General features: G+C 33.8%; 2 protein-coding genes across 2 annotated transcripts; one reads left to right on the forward strand and one right to left on the reverse strand.

Moving 5' to 3' along the window:
- The first annotated feature begins 1,851 nt into the window (after nucleotides 1–1,851).
- Nucleotides 1,852–3,386, forward strand: LOC116136999. Its single transcript, XM_031422681.1, has 4 exons — nucleotides 1,852–2,086; nucleotides 2,332–2,867; nucleotides 2,960–3,248; nucleotides 3,346–3,386. The coding sequence occupies exons 1-4, from the start codon at nucleotides 1,852–1,854 to the stop codon at nucleotides 3,384–3,386; spliced, it is 1,101 nt and encodes a 366-aa protein (XP_031278541.1).
- Nucleotides 3,387–6,104: 2,718 nt separating this feature from the next.
- Nucleotides 6,105–20,118, reverse strand: LOC116137000 (eukaryotic translation initiation factor 3 subunit E-like). The gene is made up of 8 exons (XM_031422682.1): nucleotides 19,906–20,118; nucleotides 19,717–19,785; nucleotides 8,657–8,938; nucleotides 8,427–8,548; nucleotides 7,497–7,716; nucleotides 7,105–7,247; nucleotides 6,469–6,606; nucleotides 6,105–6,346 (listed from the first exon to the last, which is right to left on the reverse strand). The coding sequence occupies exons 1-8, from the start codon at nucleotides 20,116–20,118 to the stop codon at nucleotides 6,247–6,249; spliced, it is 1,287 nt and encodes a 428-aa protein (XP_031278542.1). The 3' UTR covers nucleotides 6,105–6,246.
- Between the last annotated feature and the right edge of the window lie 1,232 nt (nucleotides 20,119–21,350).

Here is a 21,350-nt window from a genome sequence, read left to right on the forward strand (position 1 = left end):
CGGTTCGGGTCAATCTCAAAACCATTACTATGCATTGAGCCGTTTTAAACCGGTTAAAAACCGGATAATATCAGTAAACCGCCGGTCCAACCGGACAGGCAGAAAAATCGGTTCACATATTAACAATCTCTAAATCCTAAACGCGACGCAGTCACCCCCTTTCTCGTCTTCTTCAATCTTCAGTTCTTCTCTTTCAATCTTTCTCAGTTTTTCTCATGAAAATCTCTCAGCAAACACTCTGTTCTTTGTGAAAATTCTCACGGTTTCGGCTCTGTCTTTTGTTCTCTCTGAAATCTCACCCAAATCGCATCTGAACTCTCTGAAATCGATGACATCTTCCTCCCTCGCCGGAAATTGACGGCGACAGCTCCGTTCCTCGCAGGAAATCGACGACGACAGCTCCATTCGTTGATGATAGCTCCATTCCTCGATCCAGGCAACACCATTCCTCGCTCCCTTTACATTTAAGTTAACACCCTTTACATTTTTCAATCTGTTGCACTATCCAAATTTGTTGAGTCATGGAAGTTAAAATGAGTTGAGTTGAGTCTCACCAGGTTCACAACTCATATTGTAATGCTAGGTTCAATTTGTGAAAGTCAGTTGTCATTTCAAAGTGATTTTTGGTTGTTGATGAAAGGAAATAGGGTCACTGTGTATTGGGTTGGCCCCAAATGGAACCTAAAGGCAAACCATAGCTAGAAGTAGAAGTGGGCATAGTTTGGTGGGTGTTTGCGATTAGCATTCATTCTAAGGAGTAAATAGTTTGGTTTTTGACTTCACATCATGAATGGAGCCTTTCATTTCCCTTAATCACCCTACATTAACATCTCTAACCCATACTGGTTCTACTAAACATCTAAACCTCAATCTTCAGTCAAAATTATTAAAATCTTAGACCCCAGATATATGTTTAATCCTTTTAAGGAATATTTTTGATGTTGCCTTGTCTCTTTTGACCATGATACAGTTCTTCAAATAATAATGAATGTTCCAATGAATATTTGGGTCACAACAATCATTCATTTTTTTTTTTCTACACTTATTTTCTTCTCTAAATGATTTGAGCCACACTTTAAACCCTACTCGATCATGTGATTGGATGTTTAATTTTGTGGTATTTCATTGGTCAGAAAACAACAATATTTGGCCACTTTTTATGCTCACTCGATCTCCATTCATGATCCCCTTCTATGTTTGCTTTAACCCAAATGTCAAGATTCATTTGCATGAACAATTGATTGATCACTCCATTGCTTCCCAAAGATATAAGGTGAATGAATATAGGAAATGAAAGGGCCAGAGGAGAAATTTATATAAAAATATGAATTGGGTATAATCTTGTATAGTTTCAACTCTGGAATCTTTAAACAAGCCCAAGATCAACCAAACTTTCACCAAGCGGCCTGAGATAATTTTAGGCCCAGCTCATTTGAATTTAATGCACCATCCAAATGCATTTATGTGAATCAATGACATCCATTCAAATGAATGAACCAATCAGTTTTTGACTAATTTTCCGTTTTCATTTGGATTAACATTCATTCTACCAAGCCATACATACACATAACACAAATGTTATCTTGTTGTAATTTGTTTTTACTGTTTTACAAAATTCAAATGCAAACACAAATATGTGATTCTTTGGTTTGCAATTTTATTGTGTGATAGGTAGATAAAGATTAAAAATAAACAATGGCAACATCTGGCTCTGGGTCTTCTTCACAATCTAGTAGAGGTAGGACTGATATAACATGGGCACATGTTATTGAGGGTGTAGATCCAAATGGACGGAAGACATTAAGATGTCTTCACTGTGGGAAAGTAACTAGAGGATGAGGAATTTTTAGAATGAAACAACATCTAGCTGGAACAAAAGGGGATGTTGGTGCTTGTAAAAAAGTTCCTTTTGATGTTCAATACTCCATGAGAGAATCACTAAAAGACATAGGGATAAAGAATAAAGAGAAGACTGATTCTAGTAAGTATAATACTCCTTATGGTGCTTCCGTACATGGATTTGAGGGAGATATGTTAAATGAAGATAGTGAAGAGTTTCGTCCATCAGGAATTCACATAAATGAAGGTAGGTTTGGCAATAAAAAACAAAGTACAATGCTAGACAAATCAAAGAGAAACAAATCTATTAGGGTTGGTGACTATTTTGCTCCAAGGACAATTGGTGGATCTCAACCATCAATTAGGAGTTGTTAGCTGGAAAAGATGCGACGTGGAGAGCAGACATGGCTTTTGGAAGATTCTTTTATGATGCTTGTATCCCAATTAATGCTGTGAATTCAATTTATCTTCAACCTTTGGTGGATGCTATAGCTGCAATTGGGCCTCGGTATAAACACCCAAATTATCATGCTTTGCGTGTCAATTTGTTAAGAGATGCTAAGAAGGAAGTGCAACTTCTTATTGATAGTTACAGAAAGATTTGGAAAAATGTTGGATGTACCTTAATGGCTGATGGTTGGACTGATAATTCACATAGATCATTGATCAATTTTATGATGTATTGTCCTAAGGGAGTTTGTTTTGTGAAATCAGTTGATGCTTCAGATGTTGTGAAGGATGCTGGGACATTGTTGAAGATGTTTGAGGAGGTAGCTTTATGGATTGGACCAAATAGTATTGTCCATTTTGTCTCAGACAATGGATCCAATTATAAAGCTGTTGGAAGAATGTTATCTGAGAAATATCCGAGTATTACTTGGTCACCCTGTGCAGCACATAGCATAAATTTGGTGTTAAAAGACATAGCTGAGATGGATCACATAGTTTATCTTGCGAGACGTGCTTCTGAGGTGACGAAGTTTATATATAATCATACAATTTTGATAGCTTGGTTGAGAAAAAGACAGGTAATATACGTTTAGCTCATGTTCTTGTCAAGTCATAACATAATATGCATTTTTTATTATTGACTAACATCTATTATTTATCAATTGAACAGGGTTGGAAAGAAATTGTTCGTCCGGGTGCAACCCGTTTTGTTACAACTTTCATTGCAATGAGAAGCATTCATGAGCACAAACATGACTTGCAAGCCATGGTTACAGATAGGTCATTTGTCGATTCTCGATATGCAAAAAGTAATAAAGGCAAACATGTTATTGACATAATTTTGGATAACGATTTTTGGGATGATATGGGTAAGATATCCAAAGTTGTGAGTCTATTGATGCGCTTGTTGAGGATTGTTGACTCGGATGAGAAGCCAACAATAGGATATGTGTATGATGGCATGTACAGAGCGAAAAATGCAATTAAGAAGTTGTTTAAGAATAAAAAAAGATTGTACAAGCCTTATACACGAATCATTAAGCCATGTTGGGATAGGACATTGCGTCGTGATATCCATACTGCGGCTTATTATTTGAATCCTACCTTTAAATATGACAAAGAATCTTTTTGCCTCAAGCCAAAAGTCATGAGTGGTTTCCTTGAAACTATTGAAAGTAAAGCAAGTGCTTTCAATCTGAACAAGACAAAGTTAATGGAAGAGAGTAAATTATATTCAAATTGGGAGGAAAGCTTTTCTCGCGGGCTTACTCTTGAAACCGCCAAAACCACACGTCCTGGTACGTAATAGTTATAAAATTTATAAGTTCTTTTGTTTTTTAAGTCTAATTTATTTATTATATTTAATTTTCAATTAGATGAATGGTGGAGATCATTTGGGTATAGTACTCCAAATTTGCAAAAGTTTGCAATAAAAATTCTTAGTCAAACTTCAAGCTCTTCGGGATGTGAACGAAATTTGAGTGTTTTTGAGCGCATACATACTAAAAAGAGGAATAGATTGGAGCATCAAAGGTTGAATAATCTTGTTTTCGTTCACTATAACTTGCGTTTGCAAAACAGGTATAAAACATTGTCAATTACTCAATTATGCATCACTCTTATTGTTATTATCTATTATTTTCCTTGATATTTTAGTTGTCATGCTTTTAATATTTCTTTATGGTATTTTAGGAAGTGTTATAGAGAATAAGTTTGGATCCTATTGATTATGAAAGTATCGACAAAACTGAAGGTTGGATAGTTGACGATGAAGAGGAGGAGGAGGTCAGTGAACTTAATTATGAGGAGTTGGAACAAATGTTATATGGAGAAGGATCTATTCCTACTGGAGTTGCTGATCACCCTTCTTTTTATGATTCAACTGATGGTTCAGAAGGTTGGTTTCAATTATTTAAGCAACTCTGTATCTATTTAAATTAAATTATAAGTTTTAACTTCTGATTTCTATTTTTTACTGAAATTTGCGTAGATGGTGGTGATGGTTATGATGATGATGATGGTGATGATGGTGATGAATTTTGATGCTAGTGTGTGAAGCTCAATCAATATGGAGACGGATCAAAGAAAAAACATTTGCATCAAATGTTTTGTTATTAATTATTATGTATTTTGTCATTTGATATGTAAATACAACATCATGTTTGGATTTGGACTTTGAATTGTTGATAAATACTTAAATTATGTTAGGATTGTTGTTGAATTTGAACTTTGAATCATGTTGGACAGTAATTAAGTTGTTATTGTCTTATTGAAAAATAGAAATCTAAAAAAAAAAAAAATGTGCTAACGTCATCATGATGTGTGATGATGTCACCGGTCCAACCGATTGGATCGGTTGAACCGTGACCCGATCATCAAAGCGGGTTACCTCCGGTCCAGTTTTTAAAATAATGTGGACAGTAATTAAGTTGTTATTGTTTTACTAAAAAATGGAAATCTTAAAATCTCAAAAAAAAAAAAAAAAAAAACAGGTTTTATTTTTTATTTTTTTGCAGTGCTGACGTCATCATGATGACATCACTAGTCCAATCGGCCGGACCGGTTGACCCATGACCCAGACAGCTGAGCGGGTTGCCCTCCGGTCCAAGTTTTAAAACAATGCTTCAAATCCAACAATTCGAAAATGGTTGAGAGGGGAAGATTAAAAAAGGTTCGAGAAGATGGAAAACCTAGGGCTATAAACGAGCCGAGTCGAGTCGAGTCGAGTTTTTGTCTTATCGAGCTTGGCTTGTTTGCTACCAGATCGAGCTCGAGCTCAAGCCTATCAAGTCAGAGAAAAGGGACTCGAACTCAAGCTCGATCGAGTTCGAGTCTACTTGACTTCATCTTCATCATTTGCATCTTTATCTCTATCATCTACATATCTTTATCTCCATCATCTTTATCTTTATCTTCATCTTCATCTTCATCTTCATATCGTCTCATCTTCATCTTCATCTTCGTCTCCATCTCATCTTCATCTTGCATTGCATCACGAGTTATGTAGACTTATACTGCTTCCATCTCCATCTTCTACGTCTTCATCTTTGTCTTCTTCCTCAACACAATCATTATGTCGATTTTGATTTTGATTTTTGATTATGAATATTTGCAAGAACAAATTTAGGGGTTAAGGTTTGTAGATTTTGGATATCTGATTTGGAGGTTTAATTTTGTGTTTTAGAACAAATTATATTAGGGGGTTAAATGTCATTTTTACAAAATTTTAAAACTAAAGAATATAGATAATACTTTAGTTCCCATAGTTTATAAAATATAACAAATAGAACCCTACTTAGCCAAGCCAAGCCACATCAGGCTCGCAAGCCTATGAGCCGAGCCTCCCCATGTTCGAACTCCACTCGTTTTTATATAGCGAGCTCAAATCGAGTTGACTCGACTAACCACGAGTCGAGTCATAAACGAGCTTCAGACGAGCCGAGCTGCTGAGCTCATCTAACAGCCCTAGGAAAACCTGAAAACAAATCAATCTTACTTAGAAAAAGATGAAAGCTTTTGCTTATGAAGTAGAGTGTTTTGGTTACAAATCCTTATAAATAGAATTTCTCGAGGAATGAGAAGCTGCTCTTTGGAACACATCTAGTTTTCTATAAATGATTTATGATTATGATCCCAACCAACTCAAGCTGTCTTCAACTACAACCATCAAAGATTTGCTACAAGGCTCCAAGTAGGAATGCAATAGCAAAAATTTGCCAAACAATTTGGAAGGAAATAACCTCATCAAGAAAGAACATGTTAATCTTTTAAAAATTAAAAAAGTTTACAGCAAATATTGAGAACATAATTATAAATTATCTTACAAAAATACTGGATTCTTTTTCTTCATTCCAACTCCGGAAAAAACAGCAAATGATTGATTACCAGGAAGCTTTAATTTTAACCTAGATATATCAAAACTTGCAACAAGTAAATCTAAGAAATGTCAGCACTGACTTATCGAGCAGCTTGTGTTTGTGCATGTTCCATAAGCTGACTGACTAGCTTGTAGGTACGTCCTGATAGTGCCTTGGTGTGGTCTATCAATTGCTCATACCTGAAATAAAGAGTAAAGCAAAAAGTTAACAGAGAAATCGTGTGGAAGAAGAAAATAATGAAACATGGGAAAGAGCATGCATCATTATGCAAAGATACAATAATGTGTATATATAATCTTACACATTGGGATGGCTAGGCTCCATTATAACAGTTCCTGTCTTTGTATCAATCTTGGCATCAAGTTTTGAGTTCCGAATAAGATTCACAATCCATCTTTCAGCCTCCTCATAATTCAGATTCAACTTCTCAGCAAGCACTCTGCCACATATAAAGAGTGCAAATAAATGTGAATTGCTCTAGTAAAACTTTGAGAGTTGATGAAAGAAACAGGAATTACTGCACAAACAAGTTTTTATATAAAGAGGGAAAGACAAGGTCTTTAAAAAGTAGTTGTATGGTTTAGTTTCCCCTAGATATGGTTACACATGTTTCATTGGTTCTTACATTTTATTTACAAGTGTACCATACGGAAAATATCATGAGAACTTAAAATTTGTTCATGATGCCAATGTTGTACAGAATAAACCAAACTCTGCGGACTTATCTAACAATATTTACCTATATTTCAAATACTTTTCCTTAGTTTTTTTCATTAAACAGAATAGTGTAAAAGAGCCAAGGTTCTGGAGCAAAGAGGCATGTTATGCAGCAGACACCACTTGCACAGAGAAGAATTAGTAATATTTTGTTTTGCTGAGATACAGATATTCCCAAGCATGTAACTAGAGTAAACAGTTTTAGAAAACAAACACTTACCCCATATCAATACGCTGATGAATTCGGCAATAGGTCTCAAAGATGAACAGCCGAGCATTTTCAAGGAACTCATCTCTCAGTGGCACAGTGGAAAAGTTGCCTTCTTCCAATCGTTTTCCCAGGAAGGGATCATTCAATATAACCTATATTTGCATACAAGGTTAGGACAATCCGGGTCACAGCTTCAAAATTTAGGCGCAGACAACAGAGTTTCTGACAAAATAATAGATACAAAGACTAAAAGGGAAGAGTGAAAAACAGAATCTATCCCAAACCCCCCAAATCCCAAGTCAGATTCTAACATCTCAACAAAAATGATATGATATATATATATGACTCGGTACTTTCACAAAGATACTAGTGAAAGTCACATTCAGGTAAAGAAAGCTTACTTCTTCACATTCTCTCATCTTCTTTTGTGCACCATCAAAATCATAATTGACATACACACATGCCAAAAACTCTGTAATGGGATCTTTGTAAGAGTACTGCTCTTGCTGTATAACCTTAATAAAATCTTTGAATTGAGGTCTCCTCCTTTTATTGACAATGAATGCAGTGGCTAAGTAGCGTAGGAGATGGGGAGCATTTGTTTGAATGGCATTGAGATACCTGACAATTGATATTCCCATCTTCTCAGATTACAAGAAAAAAAAAAATAATAAACTGATAGTAGGTACAACATCGTTATAGCTTGCAGTAGAAAGTTCAAAAAGAAAAAAACTAATAATTAAAGGGCAAACACAATTATTATGATTAAGGATAATTTTTCTTTCTGCTATGAAACAAGAAATTGAAGCACTACAGAAACAGATATTACTTTTGCTTCAAATCACTACTTCTATACTTGAGACAAGAGTGTGACATAAAAAGTTACGATTCTGGTTACATGAAAAATGACTTCCAATATAACAAAAGAAGGATGTGAAAACAAGACTTCAAAAAAAAAGAAGCATCAATGAGCCATCATGTTATGACAAATCTATGCACTAGAAAATATTCGGCACCCTGATCATCATACAGCAATTTCCATAACAACAAAAGACAATATAAAACAATTCATAGTACAATGATTTCTTGCAAGCGGTTTTCATAGTGAAAATTAAATTTAAAAGCTGCATTGGCAGTAACAGATGAGAAGTTCATCAATTTAATTCAGTACCATCATCATCCTAGAAGCTGTTAGAAGCCCAAACAAAAAAGGAAACAAAAGGTAAGGAAGAAACACATAAGAGATGTACTTGACACTAAGTGAAGCATGATAAATTTGACAAAATAATAAAAGTGTAAACAGAACCAGACAAAAATTGGAAGCGGCATACTTATCCTGATTGAACAAGTCAATGATCTGTGTTCTTCCATTATCATGATTGAAAAAGATGAACAGACTCCAATGCATCAACCATATTCTACTTTGCATCTGACTCAAAGGAGAAGTAAAACTCTGCAACAAAAGTAATGAGTTGGTACAGACATTACACTGAAACAATACTAGGATGCAAGTAAAAACACAAAAATATGTATGAAAAAAATTTTCCAAAAGCAAAAACACCTTTGAATCATCAACTTTTTCTTTCAACTGATTAAGTTCTTCAAGAGCAATATCCCAGTTCTGCATCAATATCTCTGCTGCCAACTTTCCCCATAGTGCACTCAACCTCCTTTCACTGTTTGTGCACAAGGCCCTGTACTGATAAAGATAGTCAGCAGCACCAGAGTAGTTCCCACATTCAAACTGAAATTTGGCATATTGATATAATGCCTCTATCTGGTCTGGACCAATCTGATCAAAGGGAACCAAAGAAGATAAATAAATTTCACAAGTTAAATCTACCTAAAAGAGGAAAGCATATTTCTTGCCAGAATAAAAACAAAAAGTTCAAGAATCAAAATGATAAAATAATCAACAGAAACACAGTTAATCCAAGAACTTCTTTCCCCTAGTTTTAAAACCTAAGATATTAAACTTCTCCAAAACATTCACAGTACCAACACAAGAAAATTAAAATTTTCAGCTAACTTGGGATAATCCTTTAGATAGCCATTCCAGATTACAAAAATTGTTCCTTACCCAATCAAGACAACATTTTCTTTTCCAATCTTAGAGACATCCAAAATTAAGTACATAAAACCATCTACAAGCGTATCAAACTAATTAATGAGAACAACCACAAAAAGATTTAAACCAAACATATTCCCAAAACCCTTTATCATTGTATAGCCCAGCCTCCGAATCCAACAACAATAACTCAATAGTACATTGAATAATCAATGCTTTACCCACCGCTTTGACCTAATGAAACTGACCCAAAAAAAAAAAAGATTAGATCCATAAGCCCCGAAAGCATACCCACCTTGCAAACAATAATTTGTTCTTTCTTTCTTTCTTTCCCCTCTGTTTAAGCCTTATTTACAGCAGCAGAAAGTAAACTCGATAAAAATCACATTGACCTTCCCTAATATTTAGCTAAATNAGTTGTTAATTTTCCATCAATCCAATTTATTGCTGCTTTAATTAGGACTTAAATTAGGGAAATCGGTACTTAGTAACACTATCCTCGTGGGAACGATACTCACTCATCACTTTATTACTTTGTACGACTAGTGCACTTGCTATATTGCATGTTGTAGTAACAACGCATCACCTATTAGAGTAGGTGCCCTAGAGCCAATCATTTATTGTACTTGCCTCCAATGTATCATGTTTATATATCAATAAAGCCAATATTTATATTATGTAATTTGCATCTCATGTATGTTATAATAGATGTCATTAGGATGGTAGAACTATGATGAGGGAATCAAGCGTTTTAAGTCTTGATTGTGCGATCCCTATGAACACATATGGTGGCCATTCTAGAAACATCCATAGCCCTAGTATTATTCTAACCTAGGGCACAAATAATATGGTAACACTATCACAATGTTGAATGACCCTACGGAAAGGTAGTGACATGTCTCACATGTCAAAGTTGTTAAATGATAACTTGGTGCAACGCGTGGGTGCTTGTTGGATGCAAGCTCATTGGACTGACCCACTGGAGGATTCCATGTAGATGTTAAACCCAATGTCTATGGAACAAATCCTTTTATGGATGGTGGTGCATGTGATCTTAAGACTTGAGATCATCAGAGTGTCATGTGTACATAGTGTTGTGGTTTGACACTAACCTAACATAATCCTTAACTATATCATGAAATATATCATGGATATGGTGGATCAACAAAAGATTCATCACTCCTGGTTACGAGAGAAGTTATCTCATTGCGTTGTTTGGTTATATGGCAACAACCATAAATCTGTGGCCACAATGGAATTGAGTTGTCACTCAAATCCGATTTAATTTTGATCATTAGTTCGATAACCAACCACCAAATACATCAAGGGTATGATATGAGGATGACATTATTTTTTACCTCAGCCTTGATGAGATAATATATGATGAAAGGATTGGATTGAATGGTAACCATACCATTGATAGGTATCAGCTCTTCATTGATCTCTACTTGTTGGGTGGGCATGACGCCTTGCTAGAGGCCAATCTTGGTCTGTGAATAATAAGATGATTAATTGGTGGTTAATCGCAATAGTACTCATTGCGAACATGATAGGGAGCCTACGGGTCACATACATAAGGAGAGTTTGATTGTGGAATGTGTATTTAATCAAAGAAGGGTTAAAAGGTATTTTGGTCTTTACACAAAGACAAGGGCCATTTGGTAATTCTACATGGGTTGGCGCCTATGTGTATTTATTGTGTAATAAATAAATTAGCAAATTAATATTTAATATATTTATTAAATATATTAGTATTAATTAAATTACCCTAAATAGTATTAAATGTTTATATTTAATAGTAATTGAAAAATAAAATTCCTAATCAATTGATTAATATATATTAATGCTATTAGGAATCCTAATTAATACTGTTCTTATTTGGTTTATAATTAAAACCAAACAAGGAAAAAAATAGATCATCTTCCAAATTGGAATAGGGTTTTAATTTGCCTATATAAGACAACTTAAAATTAGGTTTAATAAGAGAATTCATTCAATCAAAAATTGAGAGAATTTTTTAGAGAGAAAAACCCTAGCCGCCGCCCACTTCCTCTCTATCAAGTGGGATTTCCTTTGATTAATTTGCAAGATTCTCTGTGTGGATGCTAAAATGCGATTCTGCCCTTGAATCGAGTTGCGAAGTATCAAAAAGAAAGAGCCTCCAAATGAAAGTAAGTAATTCACTACTTTGTATGTGAATTAACATGCAAAAATAATTATATCAATTCCCAGATCGTGGGACTAAGGTTTAATAAAATCATTAAAAGACTATTATGCAATGCATTTCAATCAAATTAAACCTTACAATACATATGTTCTGACGAAGCAAAAGTGAGATGGATTTCGAAAGGTGGTAACGCGCTGGTTGTTGATTCGTGGCCGAATAAGAAAAGTGTGGAGTATATAGAGTTGCTTTTGGGTAATGACTTGAAATGGCAGAGAATGAGAGTGGATTTACAAAGTAGTAACAAGCTACAAGTTTTGAATTTAGGGATCTGTGGTATTGTGCATTTGTATTTTTTGCAAATAGTTAGGGGTATATCTATAATTTTATGTGAATAGGATAGGGTATATTTGTTATTTTTGTGAATAGTAAGGGTGTATTTGTATTTTGATGGAACATGGTTGGGTACCCGGAATACTCTGGTTCCGGTTCCAAGGGTTTTGGCTAGGTTCCTAAACCCACCCACCCTTAAATTTCAGTATAGGCATGAAAAAAAAAAAAAAAACAATGTATTTCATTGGACTTAACTTTTGCCCTCGTCGCCTTCAACTGCTTACAGATTTTAAGATTCAATGTTTTAATAAACATTTTCTAGTTCTCTAGTACCTCGCACAATTATAAGATTGGATTATATAAAATATTATTAACCTTTGATTTTCTTTTAACTCTTCTACTATAAAGCACATGTATGTCAATGTATATGTTTTGTATTTTTTGTCTTCATTCAAAAAGTTTATCAGCAATTTCCATGCCTTCATGGTAGTATCATTCATTCTCCTTTTTAAAAGAAAAGCAGGAAAAGAATACAAAATAATAACAATAATACAATAAAAAAACGATTCAATTTTCTCTCACAATTGAATATAGAGTTTATCAATAAAACAACCACTATATTTTATAATTTCAAATTGTTACGAATAAATGTGGATGTCCCTTGCAGTTCTATAACTTCCTAATCTTTCATCTTCTCTAACTCTTGAACCTTTCAAGTTCTACAACTTAAAGCATTTTATTAGCTTTTAATTTCATTTATAATATTTCATAATCTTGAGACTATAAACGTATGTATTGTGAAAGATGATGTACACTCCACTTTGGAATAGAAAAGTATTGGTTCTATTTCCTCTCAATTATCTTCTCTCTTTTTTTAGTATATCTTATAATATGTTACCAGCACGAGTCTCTAACCATATCAACTTGTCAAGGGAAAAAGATTCTTATCAAGTTTCAAGCTGTTGTCCCTAATCAAATTTGGAGTTGGAGTTCCATTTACCAAGTAAGTAAATTCAATTTTGCTTGTACCTCAATATGTTTTATAAATATGTTGGAATGTTTAGTCATTTTTATAGTATAAAATATATGAAAGTGTTTTAATTTGGAAAGTTTTGGTTTCATTATAAACAAAACATTATATAGTGATAGATTTATAATTTGATTAATAAAGAAAGACACATATATCTGTAAATATTTGCTTTTATGATTTATGTTTTTAAATGATTAAATTCTATAACTGTAATAAATTGTATGTTCATTATTGTTATTCTAAATTCTTATTTGTGATAATATATTCATTTTATCAGAGATTGTCTAATTTATTAAATATTTCTTTTATAGTTTTCGTCATGACAAATCTTAAGAAACTTGAATTTGTGGCTCTTGATATTATGGGCAAGAATTATTTGTCATGGATTCTTGATTCACTTAGATGCTATGGGTCTTGTTGACACCATCAAAGAAGGAAATGAATCATCCAATCAAGATAAGGCTAAAGCCATGATTTTCTTTGACATCATCTCCATGAAGGATTGAAAACTAAATACCTTATGGTAAAAGATCCACTTATTATTTGGAAAAATTTAAAGGAAAGATATGACCACTAGAAAATTGTGATTCTTCCTAAAGCTCATTATGATTACATGCATTTACGCTTTCAAGATTTCAAATCAGTAAGTGAATATAACTACACAGTATTCATAATTAGTTCTCAACTAAAATTGTATGAAAACAAAATATTACTAATGAAGATATGTTAGAGAAAACATTCTCTACTTTTCATGCATCAAATGTGCTCTTGTAGTAGCAATATAGAGAAAAGGGTTTTCAAAATATTCATAACTAATTTCATGCCCTCTTGTGGCTAAACAAAATAGCAAGCTATTAATGAAAAATTATGAAGCTTGCCCAACAGGTTTTACTCCATTTCCCTAAGTGAATGTGACAATATTTGATAATCATGGGCGTGGGTGAGGTCATGGCCGTGGCTATGGACTTGGTCAAAGTCGCAATAATCACAATCGTGGTGGTTATAACTATAACTCTTCTAATTATAAAAGCCACCAAAAGTGCAATAATGATGAAGAGAAAAAGGAAAATGACAAAAGTGGACAACATAAAAATTTGAAAATCCTAAAGGTAGAAGTGATCATTTAATTGGGGATAGAAATGTCAAATATTATTAAAGTTATGTTTTTGTGAGTGTTTTACTTTTAATATATTTACGTTGAGTGTTTTACTTTTAATATGTTTAAGTTAAGTGTTTTACTTTTAATATTTTTATGTGTTTTTCAATTTTAGATAAATTACTTTGTTTTTTTGGCTTTGTAATATGCCTTACTATGTATTTTGTTTTTGAATAAAGAAAAATGGACATTCCCAAGTCTATGATTGGATCCAAGATTGATGATGAAGATTTTTGTCTCACAGACAGTGTTACAACGCACACTATACTTAAAGAAAGAATACATTTTTCTTCTTTGATAATGTGTGAAGCTAACATAAATATGATATTTGGTAGTACAAGATTAATTGAAGGCTTTGGAATAGCTAATATATTATTGACCGGAGGAACACAATTTATTATAAAAGATAAATTATTTTCTTCCAAGTCTAAAAGAAACTTATTAAGTTGTAAAGATATTCGGTATAATGGATATCATATTGAGACAACCAATGAAGGAAATATTGAATACCTTTATATTACAAGAATAATTGCAAGCAAGAAATGTGTGTTGGAAAAATGACCTGTTTTTTATTCCGAATTGTATTACACAAATAGCAGTGTATTTGAAACACATGTTATAGTAAACTAGAAGTTTACTAATCCTAATACTTTTATTAATTGGCATGATCGGTTAGGCCATCCTGGTTCAATAATGATGCAAAGAATCATTGAGAATTCAAATGGATATCTGTAAGTATTGTGGTGCTTTGTTCATAAGTTTGACAAAGGGGGAGATTGTAAGTATTTTGGTTTTGTCAACTTATTCATTCGGATTGGTGCACAATCTATTCAGTTTCACTTTAAAGGTGTTCACAACTAAATCGCAGTGATCACAACACATTTGGCAGATTTTATTTCAATATTCACGCATATTGCACTTGCCTTAATTAAATGTGATTATATTTCCAATTGTGGAAAAAAAATTTGTGGACATTATCTATTATGTGAGCTAGAAAAGATTTTATTTAATTATGATTTCAAGAATCCTTTTCCTAAAAGAAGATTATGATTTTGATGATGTTTTTATGTAAGTCGATTTGATGCTGATTTTTTTTTTATTAACTGTGGTTACTGATGTAGGTTGTTTATTGTGTTTGCTGATCCTTATTGAACTTACTGATGCTATTTCTTTCATGTGCAGTGAATCAATCAATCATTAGTTGGTTTGTAATTTGACTTTATATTGATTGATTGAGATCTGAACAAACCCTCTTATGCTTTTGATTATTAATCGCTTGGTAGTGATTTGGTTTAGTTACTCACGGGGAGTATACTAATTGAGGGGGAGTTATTCAATTTAGTTGTTCTTTACTTAATGCAAAACTATTTTTGATTGATGATACTGATTGTGTTTTGCTTAAGATTGTGCTTTGTTCATAAGTTTGACAAAGGGGGAGATTGTAAGTATTTTGGTTTTGTCAACTTATTCATTCGGATTGGTGCACAATCTATTTAGTTTCACTTTAAAGGTGTTCATGCATATCGTACCTGCCTTAATTAAAAGTGATTGTATTTCCAGTTGTGGAAAACTTTTTTGTGGACATTATATATTATGTGAGCTGGAAAAGATTTTATTTATTTATGATTTCAAGAATCTTTTTCCTAAAAGAAGATTACAATTTTAAGAATTCTTTTCTTATAAGGAGGTTATATATTAAAGAATTCTTTCCTATAAAGGAGTCTAGGATCTTAAGAATCCTTTCCAAAATAGGTTTGGTTTCTTGTTTATCATTTCAAAGTTACTCAAGTATAAATAATCCTTTTATTATTATGATTTTTTTTAAGGTAGCCATATCATTTACCTCCATTATTTTCTAAATATTTTCTTTGAGGTTGTTTAGTTTTTGTAGGTTTCCGATATGCTTTGGTAGGCTTTGAATTACCATGTTTTATCTCTTACTACATGAGCTGATTCTGGAACATTGTTCCATGTTAAGATCTGGATGTGTTTGAGCTGCTGCTGCTGAAATAATTCGTCATTGTTGAAACTTGGGAGGAGCTCAAGTGCGACCTAGTGGTCCCGTAGAGGAGAAGCTAGACTATGAAGAGTTGAGGTTCCACCAAAGAGCGAAGATTGAAGTGTTGTCCAAACATGGAGTTTTTACAACTGATACTTATTCTTGTCTTTGTAATTGAACACATAATTATTTCATAGTGGATTAGCTTCTTCTGGACTTGGTCCCATGGATGTAGGCATGTTGCCGAACCATGTAAAATTTAGTTGTGTGCTTTATTTTATGCCGTGGATGGTTTATATGTTTAATCATTAGTTTAGCAACTCATTAAGCACAACATGAACAAGTAATCTTAATTCCGCATAAGTTTTAATCAACATGATAAGGGTTTAAAACTTTCAATATCCATTAAAAAACCAGAAGATTTTTCAATCTAATGAATTCTCTTGTGCTGCTGGTTCTCAAGGTAAATTAATTAGTAGACCATCACCAACTAAAATTGGGGTTGAATCACCTACATTTTTAGAATGAATTCAAGGTAATATATTTGGGCCTATTCATCCACCATGTGGACCATTTAGATGTTTTATGGTCTTAGTAGATGCATCTACAAGATGGTCCCATGTGTGTTTATTATCTACTCACAACCTGGCGTTTGCAAGATTACTTGCCCAAATAATTCGATTGCGAGCACAATTTCCAGATTATACAATTAAGACAATACGTCTTGATAATGCTAGTGAATTTATGTCTCAAGCTTTTAATGATTATTGTATGTCAATCGAAATAATAGTTGAAAAGCATGTTGCCCATGTTCATACACAGAATGGTCTAACGGAGTCATTTATTAAACACCTCCAATTGATTGCTAGACCATTACTGTAAACCCCACCAATACGTTCAAGGGTAAAATAGTCTTTTCCTTTTTATGTGTTAAGTTAACTACCATGCACATGCCTTAGGGGTAAAGGGGTAAAAGAATGATGAAATTTTGTTGGCTTGACAAAAGGATTAAGGAGTAATTAAAAGACAATTATTAAGGGCAAAAAGGGAAATATTGTTATAGCACATTAAATGCAAAAGACAAATGTCAAATGAATAATTCTTTTGCAAAAAAAAAAAAGAAAAAAAAAAAAGATATTAGGTGATATGAGTCAGCCAACATATGTCTTCTACCACTTTTCTTTATCTTCTTCAAGTTTTCTACAATCTTCCATAATTTTCTTCACTGCTCCATTAAAATTTCAAGTCTCTTAGTTGCAATCTCTCAAGTGTCTTATATTTCTTCCTTTATTAAGGATATTCGGAGGTAAAGTTCAACTCCTTATCTTATATAAATATTGTGTATTTCAAGTTATTGAAGTTTCCTTATAATTTATGTTAGGAAAAGGGTCAATTGGAGATAAGGAGGAGGAAATTTGCAAAGGAGTGTGGTTTCTTGACATAAGGTAAGGGAAACTCCCTTTAATAGGAAATAAGAATTAGGTTTATAGGTTTAGTATTAGGGAACCTTAATTCTTGTCACACAATAGCAATTGAGCTTGGTTTGATGCTATAATTGATGGATTTATATGTGAATTGTAAAAACATTGAAGTTTGACGGCAATCAATGGAAGTAGTTGTGACATGAGTTTTTAACATATTACAAGGGAGGTTATTATTGATCTTTTAACATGTTTTCACAGGGGATAATGGTTAGGGAAGGTTAGGGAGTAAGTGGAGGTAAATAGGTAAGGAAAAGTCCTAAAATAGGCATGTTACCATGGTTGCCCTGTCACAGCTGTGACCTTCTGAGTAATTTTTGGGAATCTTACCGATTAACTGGGTTGAGACATAAACATAAAAGTTGTATCCCTGTCTCTAAGATTTAAAATGAGACCAAGATCATATCAATCCGATGTGTATAATTCAAGTTATGCCTTCTTGAATCTGACCTGTGCAGAATGACTATCTCTAAAGTGCTTCTAATGTCTTAATTTATTTTTAGCCTAATAATCTAGGATTGATTCCAAGTATGGAAATGATGTTTAAATGGATTTTAAGTATGTTTGAATGAGTGATCTTTATTATTATTTAATGATTGTATGAGCATATATAGTTGATGCAATGAATGACCATGGAGGTTATGTGGAATATGTTATGTATTACCTAATTATGAGCTTGTGTATGTAAAAACAAGCTTAAGTATGATATGTTCTATGAATTTGTTATGCATCCACAAAATGGTCATGATGAAATGATATGTTCATATATGGAAAGTGTATTTTTTTTTAAGAATGAAGCATGTCAAGCATATTAATGATGAAAAAAGGGGGACTTGATCCCAAGTTTGAGCAAAAATGCTTCCAAGGTACATAGACATACATTTTTGTGAAGGAAAATGATTTGTAAATTTTATGGAAGATGTTGGCATGTTATGGGGAACCTGAGGTCACTCATGCACATGTCTAGTGTAATGACTCCATTCTTATAAAAACATGCATAGTAAAAGTACATGTAACAATAACATAAAAAGTTGGGCCCAAAATTTTTCTTTTATTAAACATATGTACTCTTTATACTAATATATACAAGATTTAGAACATATGCAAAACTATCAAAATAGGGTGGACAGTGTAGCCATTTCTCTTCGTGTGCCGAGGTCCATCCGACTGTGTCCTCATCTAGAACCTGCAAAACATAGGGAACAACTAGATGAGCACAAACAATGCTCAGTAAGTAAACCCCTGAACTCAAATATCTCCGTAACTCTTTCTTTAATATAACTATCTAATTTCTCTTTCTCATAACTCCTTTATGCTAACTTTCTTTCTAGTAAGTCACGGCCCCATCTGACTGGAGGCACGGCTGGGACTCACTCCCACTCCTTGTGACTTCTACTCATTCTAGCCGATCGGACTTGGTTATGCATGGATTCGGAACCTTTGGCCATGTGAGTGCATAGAATCTCTCGGGTAAACTCGGGTATAGCCCTCATCCGCATGTACACTACGGGCTACACCACTTCTCTTTCTGATACTCTGGCCGCTTTCTTGATGCGGCGTACATGCGGGAATACTCTACCCGTACTCACAGGTTCCCCATCGCACAACCTACTCTATTCTCTTATTAAGCACTACTCTAGCTTTNAAAAAGCTTGGGTTGCCTCCCAAAAGCACTTGGTTAAAGTCGTAAGCTTGACTTTTCATTTTCTTCAATCTGGATCATCTAGGAGAATCCAAGCCCTCGTATCCTTAATTTCACCATTCACATAGGGCTTTAATCGTTGTTCATCTACCATCTCAAAGGCAGCCTCCATAGTCCTAGAGTTGACTAAACAATTCTCTAGGGATGAACTAGGGTAGTTTTCTTCTAATTTTTTATTCACTATGTTATCAGGGATACTAATCTCAAAGCATGTGTCAAAGTCGGATGGACGTTTCTTAGCATCAAAAACATTAAACTCTACTTGCTTATCTTCTACCCTTAAGATTAGTTTTCCTTGATGAACATCTATCAATGCTCTACCCGTTGCTAGAAAAGGTCGTCCTAGGATTAAAGGCATTTCCCGATCTTCCTCCATGTCTAATACTATGAAATATACTAGGAAAATCAGTTTGTCTACCTTAATTAAGACGTCTTCTACCACCGCCCTGGGATATGTTATTGATCGACTAGCTAATTGGAGAGACACAGTGGTTGGCTTCACTTCTCCTAATCCAAGTTTCCTGTATATTGAAAATGACATTAATTTTATACTTGCCCCTAAATCTCATAATACTTTATTAAAATAACAACTACCAATAATACAAGGGATAGTTAAACTCCCTGGATCTCGTAGTTTAGGTGGTAGTTTCTTTTGAATCAGCGCTCTGCATTCCTCTGTTATCATTACTTTCTTGTGTTCCTCGATTTTTCTCTTGTGCGTGAGGATCTCCTTCAAAAATTTCGCATATTTCGGCATCTGTTCAAGCATATCAACAAAAGGAATATTAATATGTAGACTGCGGAACATGTCAATAAACTTACCGAATTGCTTGTCTAGCTTCTGATTCTTCAACCGTTATGGCTATGGAAGGTTTGCATGACTCAAAGGAAGTTTCTGCTCAGATTTACGCTCGCCGCAACCACCAGTATCATCGCCGCGATGATCGTCCTTCTTGCTAATGAGCTTCTCCAAATTTTCACGATCGTTGTAGCGATAAATGTCATCGCCACGGTGATCGTTCTTCTGCTCTTCCTTCAATTCTTTCTCTTGTTCTTGCTTCTGTTTTCCACCCTCTGAATTATCCAACATTCATCCACTCCTCAAGGTGATTGCATGCGCTTGTTCCTTGGGATTCTTCTCTGTATCACTCGGAAAACCTCCTTGAAATCTTCCTGCTAATATGTTATGAATTTTCCCAATTTGAGTCTCAAGGTTCCTAATAGAGGTTGATTGATTTTGGACAAGGATGTCAGTCTTCTAAAAACTCTTGCTTGTCTCTTCAATGAACTTGGTAAGCACATTCTCCAAGTTAGATTTTGGCTCTTGAGTTTGAAAAACAGGAGGTGGTGTAGGATCGTTGTTGTTGCTCTAAGAGAAATCAGGATGATTCTGCCATGCTGGGGTATAATTGTTGGAATATGGATTCCTTTGCCTTCTTTGGAAGTTGTTGATGTAATTGAAGTGTTTGGGTTGTGTAAACGGACTTTCTATTTGGCAATCTCTAATTTCAGAAATTGAAGTAGGAGACTTGATAGCATTAACTTTAAGTGCATCACCCAATTGTGGTTGAATAGTTGAAACTTGAGCGGCCAAAGTAGTGTAACCATCTAAATCTAATTCATGAACTCCTACTACTCTCCTTAAAAAACTCCATTCCGAAGGCATCATATAGTTGTTGCTTGCCATCACTTTTCTTAACTATCAGATTGTTCTCTTGTTTTTAGGGTTAAAATGAATTAAGTCTACACTCTTAGTATGTGCAAGATCCAAGACCTAAAAAAAAGAAAACTTTGGTAAGCTAAAAAAAAAATGTATTTATAAAAGAACAAACTAAACCTAATATTAAAACTAAACTAATTAAAATAACAAAAAAAAAAAAAAAAATTAGCAACAAAATATTTCGTATTGATATTGGTAAAAAAAAAAAATAGTTCCCCGGCAACAGTGCCAAAAACTTGACAGGCTTTTCGCAAGTGTACAAAATCGTGCAAGTAGTAATGCTCGAGTAAACGAGTGTCGAATCCCAAGAGAACTACCTACCAAGTACCAAACTAGTCTATTTTATTGCTATTTGATGAAACAAAATTTTATGAATGAATTTAATGAAAAAGAAAACAAATTAAAAACTAAACAAAATCAGAATTTTATGAATACTTTGGCAAATAGATCAATATGACTAAAATAGGGCACAAATTTCACACCAATTTAATCCTATGCATTGACAATTATTGCTAACCTAATTAAGCTGATTCTAAAGGCCAAACTCCTTGATATTTTACTAACTTTCTCTCGAATAATTAGCGAATTAACCCTTAAGCAAT

This window comes from Pistacia vera, unplaced genomic scaffold, assembly GCF_008641045.1.
Source record: "Pistacia vera cultivar Batoury unplaced genomic scaffold, PisVer_v2 Contig320, whole genome shotgun sequence".
Taxonomy (NCBI): domain Eukaryota; kingdom Viridiplantae; phylum Streptophyta; class Magnoliopsida; order Sapindales; family Anacardiaceae; genus Pistacia; species Pistacia vera.